This window comes from Myxocyprinus asiaticus, chromosome 17, assembly GCF_019703515.2.
Source record: "Myxocyprinus asiaticus isolate MX2 ecotype Aquarium Trade chromosome 17, UBuf_Myxa_2, whole genome shotgun sequence".
In the NCBI taxonomy this organism is placed as follows: Eukaryota; Metazoa; Chordata; class Actinopteri; order Cypriniformes; family Catostomidae; genus Myxocyprinus; species Myxocyprinus asiaticus.
The window spans coordinates 43,724,777-43,738,809 of record NC_059360.1 but is presented as its reverse complement, the minus strand read 5'-3'; the positions used below and the strand labels follow the sequence as shown (position 1 = coordinate 43,738,809).

Below are 14,033 nucleotides of genomic sequence, written 5' to 3'. Positions count from 1 at the left end.
AAAAATACGATATAACAGATTTTTTTTTTAAAAAAGGTATGGTAAACGAGCCTGAGCTGATGCAAAAATGTCTGATGGGAGATGCGGCTTGACAGACCCATTGTACAAAGGTGCCTGGATTTGTTCCTGGCAGGCAGCAGATGCCCTAACCCCACCCATATGGAGTCTGTAAGGCTGAGTAGCCTGCCTGGAACAACCTCAGGCAACTTTCTCCTATCACGGCTTGCCAGTGAGTCGCCATAATGTGGCCGATCCTAGGGTACTGGAACTCGTGGAAACAACATGATGACTTCCCATGTGATCATGTTGTTAGAGCACTGTTGATCTAATGATAAGCTAGTAATACATATTAGCAGCCAAGACATCTATTCAGTGAGGGAGGTGCAATGTCATTTTAAGACAATTTCCCCCCCAAAATTGTTACTTTTATAATTTACAAGACATGCTTTATGCCTCATACAAGTGCTTTACAGATATAAATTCATAAAAATATCATATCAACCTCAGCCGTCCCACCAGTTCTGTGGAGCAGATGATTGGTTTTTGGTCACCTGTTTAGTCATGCTGTCAACTTTTGGGCCTTGTGTAGTGTTTTCACAACCAGGATCAAAGATTTAGACCTAAAGATTTAAAGATTTGATTATTGCCTGAATGTAATAAACACGAGAATCCTTGAGAGAGGAGACCTTGCTAATAAATCGGTTGTGACGTGTTAAATACAGTAGGTAGACGTTAGAGCTAATCTGTGAATAAAGAATGTGGATATAAACATAAAATTAGACAACCCAAACAAGACCAAAACTGACTGTGATACACAAAGCAGATGAAATGAAAATACATGTACAGTCCAGAAATGAGAAATGTAACAGGTGATGTGATAGAATATGAAGTAGACAAATTTAAATGTCATCTTCGAGCTGAACAACTCTTCTATAATAATTGCCAAAGTGATTTTGCTTCTTTTCATTACAAATGCCATTATCATGTCAAAGTAATGTTTACGCTTTGAAATATTACCTAATTAAATGTATACTTACATTTTGGATACTGAGCAGCTCATGATTTCCAGCCACGTGGATAACCGCAGTTTAACAGTTTAATACGCTTCATCTCTAAAAGCAAATTAATGAGAGAAAATTTGCTTATTTTACTGTTTGAACAAAACTAGTGCTCTGTCCCTTTACAAAGAGAGATGATGAGAGAGATGCATGGAGATAGATGGATTTACAGTCCAACAGAAAGAACCCGTTGATTTCTTATGTTCCAATGTGTGGAATGCTAATTTTCATAAGCATGTTAAAACGAAAAAATGTGGGAATTTCGCACATCGTGAACACAGAATGTGCAGGAATACTTAAAATGTTGCGCAAGACGTGCACTCCTGCTCCAAAATTAATGAAGTTAGATTTTTTTCTACACATTGGTAATTTATGTTGCTAAGACTCTTGGAAAAGAGTGAGGACAGTTCTAGGAGAGTGCGCTTCGTGTCTGCACATTCATGTGCGCTCACGCAACAGCGTCTCACCACGTACAGTATATTATGCGCTCTCGCGTCTTTGGGAGCTAAAATATAATCATGCTCGCTCGTCTCTGATAGCTCAGTTATAGAAGACTTTGTTCGCTCTGTGTAAATTTTGTGCTCTGTCGCTTGTTGTCTGATTGCACTAACTTTATAAATGCTGCACTGGCCCGATCGGGCAAGTGACAGTTATAGCAACTGGCCCGAATCTCTCTCACACCGGCCCCAGGCCATCGGGCAGTCCTTATTTGTCATGCCCTGCTATTTTACAGTAAACAATTAAAAAAATATATATATTAGGGCTGTCGATTTAATGTGTTAATTCGGTGCGATTAATTATATACAAAATAACTTGTTAAAAAAATGAATGCAATTAATCATGTCTCCGGACCGTAAAAAGGAATATTCCTTAAATCTGAGCAATTCAAACTTGTAGTACCACCTGTTTTCTCCAGGGGGCTGTAAGCAAAACTCCAGCTGTATAGGCAATGCGCAGCTTATACAGACAGAGAACAAACCACATTTACCGAGGGCAGACAACACAAGATGAGAACATGTTCTTGCGTTCAAACACAGCTTGATGGAGCACAAATCCGAAGGCAGGGATCTCAAGACGTGTTTTTCTAAGTTTCAAACTTAGTTTAACTTGACACAGCGACCTAAAAACTTTATGTTATGAGGCGACACAACCAAGACGTTCCAAATTCGTCTGACGTAGATGTACATTGACGAGTCCTTAAACAAGCCCTTATAATAAAACTCGGACTGATTGACGAATTCAGACGAATATACTGTATTGCTGTAGACTGTAGACCAATGATAGTCTTATGTTCAGTAATATAGAAATTAACAATATATTGGATTGGATTGTCTTTTTTTTAATGCTTTACTTGTGTGCCAAAATAATGTAATGCATTTTAATTATCTGTATTATTGTTTTTTTATAATATATATTTCATTTATAATTTAAATATACAATTTATAGTTATTTAATCATTATACTGTATATTGAACTATTATTATTTGAGGGGCTTTCTCAGCAAATATTCATGTATACGATTCATTGCGATTAATTTGATTATTAATTGGCATACCATGTAATTAATTCGATTAAAATTTTTAATTGATTGACAGCCCTAATATGTGTGTGTGTGTGTGTGTGTGTGTGTGTGTGTGTGTGTTTTAGAAGTGAAAGGTATGATTTACCATATGGTTAATGGTGAACATTTATATTATGTTTAATAGATTTGCGTAGTTACAGTAGGTTAGTATATTAATATTATATAATTTGATGGTTCTAGTGGTTATTTGTGCCTTGTAGTGTTAGATGGATTACCAGTCAAAGTTTGTCTCTGGCTAAGCAAAGCTGGCATGATTCCCAGTCTTTGTTATTACTCCATAGCATGTACAGTATATAGTCAGGAGGGATATTCTAAAATTCAGCATATTGTTCTGGCTGATTTCGGAAGCACGAGTGTCTGTCGCAGAGGTTTTACTATATAATTCATATTGCCGTCATTATCAGCAAAGAGAGGGCGCGTGCTAAGTGACCTCTCCGTCTGAACGGCACACGTGTTAAAAAAGAACGCCTTGTCTTTAAGCCTGTCTCATTCTTAATGAAAACGGCAAGTTCCAACGGCCTCTGATCTTGAGTTTTAGTCAAATAGAACTCTACGCTTGACTGACAGCTCTGATCTAAAGCATTTAAGTGTAAGTTTTGATCTCTCTGCCTTTGATTAAAACTAATGAGCTCATTTAATTCAAAATGGGAATGTGTGATAAGAGAAATAATGTTGATGTGATTGGATAAGAGAGGCGAATTAAACTCTTAGAGCTGAAGTTTTTGCTTATATAGTGTATTAAAAGGCTGTTGGCATATTCTTGTGTGTTAGATGATGAGAAAAATTTCATAGTAATTCATATTTAATCAGAAGAAATGAAATGACTAAATATAACATGGCTCTGCCTTTTCCCTAGAGTGATAAAGGACTAGTTAGATTTTAAATGACATTTAATTCATGTTCTCAGAAAGAAAAAGAGAGAGAAAATGGAGGAAGAGACAGCAGTCCAAACGCAGAGCCGTTTGAAGTCGAGTCCAGCAAAATTGTCCAGGTGTCCCTTAGGTCATTTTACGTCTGCTAGACCTGTCCAAACCACAGCGTCCTTTGCTCTCTCTGGATTTCTGAAGTGTAGACTGATCTTAGTTCGAGATGTCTCTTTGAAGCCAAAACTTTTTTTGAAGCCATACACCATTTTGAGTTGTCATTGATGTTTCAAAACCCCTAACCCTAGGTATGAGCAATATTAACTGTGATGCTTTCCTTAGCAAGCACCACTAATTAAAACGATTTTATCTGTTCACTTGTTTCAAAGCCACAGGAGTGGAGTCAACTACACTGTGTACGATGCCTGTTTGTCACATGTTGAATGTCAAGACAAGTTAAAATGTGCAATTAATTTAGCTCTAATCAAGCGTGTTATGGCAAATTAGAAAAGCCTCCTTTGTTTGTCAGGTGCCCTTGTGTTAAGATCAAGGCTAGAAATACGCATTGTGCATGAGAAATACATTCATTTGTTTGCATTCTTTTGATGTTCTATTTTAAATTATACATTATAACTAGATTACATTTGGTACATTTTCTTCAGAAAAAAATGACATATTATAACTTCATATCATTCTTCTGAAGAAAATGTGAGTGGTGCTTGCTCATGTAAAACCAGCCACCACAATGCTAGAGTGTTCTGGGTGGTTGCTATGGTGTTCTGAGTGATTGCTAGGGCTTTGCTAGGTGAGTGCTAGGGTGTTCTGGGTGGTTGCTAGGTGGTTACTAGGGCATTGCTGTGTGGCTGCAAGGGTGGTCTAAGTGGTTGCTATGGCATTGCTTGGCTGTTGCTAGTGTGTTCCGGGTGGTTTCTAGGGCATTGCTAGGAGGTTTTTAGGGTGTTCTGAGTGGTTGCTATGGGTATTGATAGGTGGTTGTTAGGGTGTTCTGGGTGGTTGCTAGGTCTTTCCTAGGGGGTTGCTAGGATGCTCTGTGTGGTTGCTAGGGGTTTGCTAGGTGGATGCTATGGTGTTCTGGGTGGATTCTTATACTTTGTTAGGTGAGTGGTGTGATGTTCTAGGTGGTTGCTAGGGTGTTCTGGGTGGTTGCTAGGTGGTTGCTATGGTGTTCTGAGTGATTGCTAGGGCTTTGCTAGGTGAGTGCTAGGGTGTTCTGGGTGGTGATAGGTGTTTACTAGGGCATTGCTATGTGGCTGCAAGGGTGGTCTAAGTGGTTGCCAGGGTTTTCTGGGTGATTGCTAGGGTGTTCTGAGTGGTTTCTAGGGCATTGATAGGATAGGTGGTTGTTAGGGTGTTCTGGGTGGTTGCTATGGCATTGATTGTTTGTTGCTAGTGTGTTCTGGGTGGTTTCTAGGGCATTGCTAGGAGGTTTTTAGGGTTTTCTGAGTGGTTGCTATGGGTATTGATAGGTGGTTGTTAGGGTGTTCTGAGTGGTTGTTAGGTCTTTCCTAAGGGGTTGCTAGGATGCTTTGTGTGGTTGCTAGGGCTTTGCTAGGTGGGCGCAAGGGCGTTCTAGGTGGTTAATAGGGTGTTCTGGGTGGTTGCTAGGGTGTTCTGAGTGGTTTCTAAGGCACTGATAGGATAGGTGGTTGTTAGGGTGTTCTGGGTGGTTACTATGGCATTGCTAGGTTGTTGTTAGGGTGTTCTGTGTGGTTGCAAGGGCATTGCTAGGTTGTTGCTAGGCTGTTCTGGGTGGTTGCTGGGGCATTGCCTGGTTGTTGCTAGGGTGTTCTGGGTGGTTGCTAGGGCATTGCTATGAGATTTTTAGGGTGTTCTGAGTGGTTGCTAGGGCATTGCTAGGTGTTTTTTGGGGTGTTCTGGGTGGTTGCTTATATATATATATATATATATATATATATATATTATTTTAAGTAGAAGTTAGATTATTTTTTTCCCCTTAATTTACTCAGTTTATTAATTTATTCTTCATTTTCTCATTTCTTAATTTACTCATCATCACTATGGAGACAAATATGTATCATAGTACCAGTATGGTGAGTTATATTTATTTGCCATGAAGAGTTTAAAGCAATTAACCATGTTCTGCATGGTTCTGTTTGGTTTTATTAGTAAATACAATTAAGACATTGTCAACGTTTGATTAGCACATTTGCCCCTTATCAGCATGTGCTGTTTCATTAACTGTCTACCTAGTGATGATAGAAACTCAGTGAGAAGTTATTAAATAGTGTCATACTCACTAAGGTAGTCTGATAGGTTGCCCTCTCTAGGGCTTTCCTGTGAGCTGTGTATTGGTTTGGCAATGTAGAGTTAGAGGATTTTTGTTTGTGTTTGTTTCTGCAGTGGAGTCGAGCAGCCCCAGTCTTCTGTCGCCGGATAACACTCTAGAACGCTCCTTCTTCATCCGTATGAAGTCCACGCTTACTAAAAGAGGCATACACATCAAGTCGTCTGGGTACAAGGTAAGACTGTGACCAAGAGACAATAGTGTCGTCATGTTTTAACAGAATATAAATCTTACCTAGTTCTTCAGACTCACATTGTGTGTGATTGACCGAAATATCATCCAGGGCGAATAACTGGCTGATATTTGGCACTTGTTTGCTTGGCTCATTAACAGAAGTGTTAACATTTTTAACATACTGTATTTACTGTATGTAAAAAATTGTAATAGTGATAAATCAACTAGGCCAGTTAATCGGATGATATTTGGCCCATTTTGAGAGTATCGCAATTGTTATTTCCATTGTGTTTAAAGTATTAATTTAAATTCAGCAATTTTGCGTGAATCTTAGTTGCTATTATAAGTTGTTGTTATTTTTATGGTTATGTATACTGTATATACATATATTAATAATTATATATTTATTGGCCACTAGCTGACTTGCTCTTTAGATATTGGTATTGACAAACTTTAATAAATATTGTAGAAAAATTTGTAATATGTTGAATATCAATATAATTAAATTCATTAAATCATATAGTGATGTATCATATAGTTTATCTTCATGCAAGCCTGCGTACACATGCATGGATGTTGTATTTTGGCTTCACTGTACATAACGCATAATTATAATTCATTTAAACCTGATCTCAGTTTAGGAGAATCTGTGCTGTCAGTAAAGGGTTAAACTTTTGATGTACTGTGTCATGTGACAAAACAACATGGCGCTGATCACATCAGAGTTTTTCTTTGGGAGAAACGCCAACAAAACTACATCTGGTCAGAAGCCTAATTAAGTGTTTACATTGAAACCTGTTTGAGTCAAAAGATTAGAGTCTCTAGTTTCATCCGATATGCAGTTTTTTTTTTTAAATTTGAGCGATTTATCTCGAAACTCCATGCTACTAAACACAATGTACTCTAATGTGTACAATAGCACAATATGTACAATGTCTACAATAGTCATTCACTAAATAGGGAGCATCCTATAGCTTTCCTATTAAGCCAAGTACATTCAATCCAAACTTCCAATCAAAAGTTCAGTTTCAGGCTGCAGAGGAAGTTTAAACCACTCAACATGGTTGGCAGATATGGGATAATGGTAATCAGTGCATAGATTCAGAATTTATAATGTATCATTTTATTTAAACATGTTTGGCTGTGATTGGATAATGCTGGCCATTACTTATAATTATGATAATTTCTGATTGGTAAAATGCTAGTGCAAAGAGAGAACATTGATATTTTGTTGCCAAAGTAGAAAAAAACATTGTAACATAGAAGTCAAATTAAGTCAAATCATTTTTATTTGTATAGTTTTTTATTTGTGCCTTTCACATCTTGTTCCAAAGCAGTTTACAGAAAATCAGTTGTAATGTCTGTAATGTCTCAAAAACATGAATAACCAACACTCCTGGAAACATAGTTAAGCCATTTAATGGTATTATTTAAAGTTTCACAACTTAGTCCCACTGTCCACATATGTGGACATCAATTGTTAGGAAAACTATTTGCTCTAGAATTTTTTTATATCATTGTACTGATTTTTAAATTGCCATGTTTGATATTTTAGTTTGTATACATATGTGAATAAGAAATGGCCACGTGCAAGCTAAAAGTGTATAGTTTTATTGAAAGTAAAACCTTCAAGCATATTTCAGATTTGTTCAGAATGCTTATATTTATGTGGTTTTCTACATACAAATGTTTACTATTACAAATACAGCTCTGGAAAAAAATTAAGCGACCATTGCCAAATGATCAGTTTCTCTGGATTGACTATTTATATGTATGTGTTTGAGTAAAATGAATATTGTTGTTTTATTCTATAAACTACTGACAACATTTCTCCCAAATTCCAAATAAAAATATTGTCATTTAGAGCATTTATTTGCAGAAAATGACAACTGGTCAAAATAACAAAAAAGATACAGTGTTTTCAGACTTTGAATAACGCAAAGAAAACAAGTTCATATTCATTTTTAAACAACACAATACTAATGTAATGAACTTAGGAAGAATTTCACAGCTTTCAAGCATTTTGGCATGCTCTCTACCAGTCTTTCACATTGCTGTTGGGTGACTTTATGCCACTCCTGGCGCAAAAATTCAAGCAGCTCGGCTTTGTTTGATGGCTTGTTTTCAATGTGGTTCAGGTCTGGAGATTGGGCTGGCCATGACAGGGTCTTGATCCGGTGGTCCTCCATCCACACCTTGGTTGACCTGGCTGTGTGGCATGAAGCATTGTCCTGCTAGAAAAATCAATCCTCAGAGTTGGGGAACATTGTCAGAGCACAAGGATAACCTTGTATGTTGCTTCATTCATGGGTCCTTCACAAAGACGAATCTGTCCGATTCCAGCCTTGTTGAAGCACCCCCAGATCATCACCAATCCTCCACCTGGTCGTCTAATGGTTAGACAGAGACCTGGACAGGCCTTCAAGCCACAGTGTCTCGCACCCACTGTGAAATTTGTTGGAGGATCGTGATGATCTGGGGGGTGCTTCAGCAAGGCTGGACTCGGGCAGATTTGTCTTTGTTCCCACATCCATCTGAACGTGGTTTCGATGCAAATAAGCGTGAAGTCGGGGAGCACACTAAACCATAGAATAAATATTCATGCATGTGCATTCGCATATATTACCAGCCAGACAAGGACACTTCTTATTGCATTTACTCCAAATTAGGTCAATATTTGTGTTGTTACATAATACAAAAGTATGAATTTTGCATATGGCGCAGCAGCATCCAGTAATCGACATAAGGTGAAGAGCGGCGAAGCACGGCACGCATCATGGCTGTTTATATCTCCCCTCCACTCTGGAGGTCGAATCAAAGTGAATTCTTCTCCAGCTCAAACCTGACTTCTCTTTTTTTTCTTCTTTTTTTTTTTTTTTTTGAGGGGTCTCGGCCCTCAGCTCAGTTAATGCACTCATGTAAAAGCTCTCTATCATTACTTGGGCCGTATCGCATTTCAAAAGCACTCTAGAGAATCCCTAGGAACAGATGAATCTTATTTCTTATGTATACCTATTCTATATTCACCGACGCGGTGACGGGCGAGAGAGAGAGAGAGAGAGAGCATTGTGTGCTGAACCATGAATTATAAAAATTGATCCCTTTGTTATGTTGGCTTGTATTAAATTGAGATATGCTATGCGGCTGCCTCTCGCCACGGCCATGGTGAACCCTTGCCATGTCAGTTTGCATTTAGCAGCCTGAGCATATTTAATGTTTTGCCAGAGCTTATGATGTTCTTGCCAAGAGCACTCCTGCGGCAATCCACCGGCGAGTCACGCTTTGTGGCAATTACTTCAAAAGTTGTATTTTCAAACTAACTTTTTGATGCCCCTCTCTTTGGGCTTCAGAAGAATCATTTCCATTTTTTATGTTTTTTATACCGCTCAATTATATTTGTTGAAATGGAGGGCGTTATGTGTGTATTCTGGAGATGGCGTGTTATTTGCATGAGCTGGCATGGTCTCTGACGTAGCACTCTGTTTACCAGAATCGGTGTACAGGGTTGGTATCACACCGTAATTGGACATCACGTTCTGATCATGGCGTGCTCTGATGTCTTTTTAGGTGTATTTGTAACTGCCTGTTTGCCCATCTAATGCATGCTCACATGCAATAACACACCAAGAAAAAAAACAGCCTGCCAGAATCCATTTTTCAAAAAATACCAGAACCAAATTATTAACATTAAGAGGAACCCGAATGTAAATAAATTCTGTACGATTTCCATTCCTAGTAAATACAGTATTGCTAAATATGAAAAACGGTCATAGAAAAAAATGAACTTTAACTATGCTATTTCCAAAAAAAAAGGGTTTAACTACACGTGAGCCCTGTTCCAAACCCTAATGAGCTGCCTTGCTGTCTACGGATTAAATTGGCAGCTGTCTTCTAAGGAGCATCCTAACTTGTTGTTAAGCTAACAATTTACTACTTAAATAATCATAAAAATACATAACACACACAAATAGTGTGTAAAAGAGTGATGTTTATTGAGTGACCATCTTTATCAATATGTTTAATAATTGAATGTAATATATGTCTAGTTGTACTCCATTTCTCTAAATACATGCAATACTGACTAAGATTTTGACCATAACGAGGTGTCTTTGTAGGCAGCATAAATTGCTGCCTACCTTTTGGAACAGCCTTTGCTTCGGGAGCACACCTACGATCCCTTACGATGCTGTCTAGGTAGTCAGGTTTTGGATCTCTAGTCTCACAAAATATTTAATTAAAATATATTTTTTTTCAAAATGTGCCTGAAAAACAGGTATTTCCAGCTAAGACTGAATGTGACAGATGTCATCGAAGTATAGAATCATCTGTAATTGCCCCTAATTTATGATTCTGTGAAAGTTAGAACAACTCCAACCAGGAGCTCAAAGATTCACTCTTTTTAGTGACTGTGGCAGTCAGTCAGTCCCAGGGCTTGGGCTTGCTTGTCCCTCAGAGGAAACGCACAAAGCATCAAAGAGCCCCACCGGCCCCGGCGCTCTGTGACTTCGGGGGCCGAGACTGTCTATATGAATGATGCTAATAGCGTCTCACCAATCTCCGAGGTGAACCAATGAAAGGATGGTGTCAGAAGTTTTAAAAAAAACTACAAAAACAATCCCTTCCAGGTTTCCCAGGGTGATTCAAACGGATGGATCCAAAAAAGAACATCATTGCTGATCTAGTCAATGCATCCTCTGGGCAAAATGAGCTACAAAGACTTTAAAGCATTACAAATTTTAAAGCCAGAGAAAAAGTAATTAGTTCCTCTGCCTTTGTTATCTTCCGATTATTTTAGAGAAAATATTACTTTTTGTGTTTCTTAATATTCATGTCCAAATTGTAGAAGAACCTGAAAATCTTGGTTTCAATCTTGGCCAAATGTACACTAGAGTTTATACTAGTACACAAGTGTACACTTACTGAGCACTTTATTAGGAACATCTGTACACTTCTTATTCATGCGATTATCTAATCAGCTAATCACGTGGCAGCAGTGCCATGCATAAAATCATTCAGATATGGGTCAGGAGCTTCAGTAAATGTTCACATCAATCATCAGAATGGGGAAAAAAAGTGATCTCAGTGATTTCAGCCGTGGCTTTCAGCCGAGCTGGTTTGAGTATTTCTGTAACTGATGATCTCCTGCAATTTCTATGCATAACAGTCTCTAGAGTTTAATGAGCAGAGCAGAATGGTGTCAAAAACAAAAACGTTCAGTTAGCAGCAGTTCTGTGGACGGAAATGCCTTGTTGATGAGAGAGGTCAACAGAGAATGGGTAGACTGATTCGAGCTGACAGAAAGTCTACGGGAACTCAGATAATACCTCTTTACAATTATAGTGAGCACAACAGCATCTCAGAATGCACAACAAGTCGAACCTTGAAGCGAATGGACTACAACAGCAGAAGACCATAGTGTTCCTAATAAAGTGCTGAATGAGTGCATACTAGATTATTAAAGAGTGCCATGGAAACAATTAAGTTTTCTGAGGTTGTATTTTACTATGTTTAGAATGAATGCCTGCCTGTTTCTTTTATTGTAACTTTATTCCTTTGTTTCATGCCTACAAAGGTATTTGTGTGTAATGCTGAAGACACTGAGTTTAAATCTATTCTCGATTTTCCATCTGTGTCCTCTTCAAGGTGATCCACATAACCGGCAGACTGAGGATAAGAATGGCATTAACACACAGTCGTTCGGTACCCAATCAGATTATGGGAATGGTCGTGGTCGCCCATGCACTTCCTCCACCCACCATCAACGAGGTTCGGATCGACTGCCAGATGTTTGTTACACGGGTCAATATGGATCTCAACATCATCTACTGTGAAAATAGGTAACACAATGTGTGTTAATTTTGAATTCATGGGGACATAAATCATTGGCCATATTCAATATTGTTTTATTCTTGAATGTAATAATACATTGCAAACAGGGTTGGGCTGTAACAGAATACAAGTAATGGTGTTACGTATCCAGAATACAAAAATGAAGTAACTGTATTCAGCCCCCATTATGTTTACAAGCACATGTATTCAGATTACAGTTACTTTATACAATTTTGATAGAATACTTTTAGAATATTTCTCTCATCATGACCATGAAATAAGGCAGAAAGAAAACAAATCTTGTCAATCAAGTGAGAAACTTGTTTTCCTGAACAGTTTTTCTGAACAGCGCAGATGGGCGCTGCACATTTGTCCTCTCACTCTCTCTTCCCCAGAGCAGCTGCAGTGCATGAGCAGTGTTGCCAGGGTTTCATGCCAAATTGAGCTAATTTGAAAGCATAATCACAGGTTAAAATTATAGCGGGTTGTGGTTTTTGGGATACTTTAAAAATGGACCTCGTCACCAAAGGTTTCATGGTAGACACTAGATAATGAAAATACAACATCTTAGTCATGTATAATGATTCCATGATTGAATATCTGGCAACCTCACCGGAATGTTGTTGTCTTAATCATTTGAGTGCATGATACATTGTTTCCTGCTATTGTTATTGCTGTGTGAATACATTTATTTAACATATCATACAAAGTGATTCACCAAAAATTCTAAAATTTACAATTAAAGTCAAAGGAGTAAAATAATTAAAATCACCCAAAAGATAAAAGTGTCAGTTATAAAAGAAGTAGAAAATACTAAGAATAAATAGGGCTAAATATGGAAGCAAGCCTATTTAAAATCATTCATATACTACATTGTTGTCACAGGAACTCACTATGTTGCATGTTTAATTTCTGCAATTGGCATCCAGTTATCATCTCGAAAATATGGTTAATTTGCATTTCGTATCCAGTTTTGTCCATTTGTCTTGTTTTTTGTAGTTGACCGCAAACTGAATTCTGTTTGCCTTCTGCCTTCCATAAAGAAAAACATCAGAGTCCAACTCCACATCTAATTTAAAGAAATCACGGTAGTTCTAAGTTCATGAAAGTTGCTGACAAATAGCTAGCTGGCTGTGTAGACTAACTTAGATGTTAATAGTGAAGATGTAGCGGTTCAGATAAGATAATAAGAACATATCACACATGATTCTTCCAATTGTGCCTTGCCTTTATAAATTTGTATTCTAAAAGATTTCTTGTATTCTGAATATGTTACTTTTTTATGTGATGTATCGGAATACATTTAAGAGAGAGTATTTAGTATTCTTTAAGTATTCTGCCCAACCTTGATTGCAAACCATTTGTCATTGTATAGTGTCTCTTTTAATACCCTTTCTGTTCTCTACAGTTCTCTACAGCATTTAAGTCTAGTCATGCATGGCACAGATGAGATAAAGCTGTTCGAGTCTCTCTCATTAACACGCGCTCATCTACAGACGCTCTTTACAGAAATGCCGGGGTTTTTTTTATGGTTTTAGCATGTTTTCAACAAATCAATGGTAATACTTGTAAATAGTACAAATTATACAATTAAACATTAAACTTTTAACAAAAAATAATATACAAAATATATTATCTTATTTCTGTTTGAGTACATTAATTTGTTCATTTTTAAAAAGCCAAAATGTGACCAAAATGATGAAAACGAATAAAATATAATTAGTCAAATGTATATTTTCATAATGTACCTAGTTAGAAGGTCCCCTGTATAGTTAACAGCATTAGCTGGGGGAGAATTTCATTCAGATGTATGCAAAAGGACATTATAACTGAAATATACCCATATGAATTGATATATAGTTGAATCGAAATCAGGATCGAACCGAATCGAGAGCTTGTAAATCCAAATTGAATCGGGAAATCTGTATCAATACCAAGCCCTAAACGGAATGATCTGCAGGTGAAAATGTGTTTTCTAAGAGTAGATAATCAGCCACACAGTATAATGTTCATGTGCAGTTCATTATGAAGCTTATTATGAGTTATGTTTTTAACACAATCCCAGAATGACTTTGTTTCAACATCAATCGTTCATTAGGCGTCCAAGGAAAAAAACGATTTTTGTACTTACAAAACATCTGTGGTTCCTCTGCCCCATAAAATGAGAACATCTTAATGTGGCCTGGCTTGAAAGGAAATAT

At 37.5% G+C, this 14,033-nt stretch overlaps 1 protein-coding gene across 3 annotated transcripts in view; it reads left to right on the top strand.

Annotated features, from left to right (window-relative positions):
- The window catches only part of LOC127455490 (neuronal PAS domain-containing protein 3-like), a 425,888-nt gene that overhangs the window by 392,515 nt on the left and 19,340 nt on the right, over positions 1–14,033 (top strand). For all 3 annotated transcript variants that reach the window (XM_051723438.1, XM_051723437.1, XM_051723439.1), the window contains 2 exons: positions 5,886–6,004; positions 11,647–11,840. In XM_051723438.1, the coding sequence (XP_051579398.1) occupies positions 5,886–6,004; positions 11,647–11,840 (313 nt within the window). The remainder of the gene's footprint in view (positions 1–5,885; positions 6,005–11,646; positions 11,841–14,033) is intronic.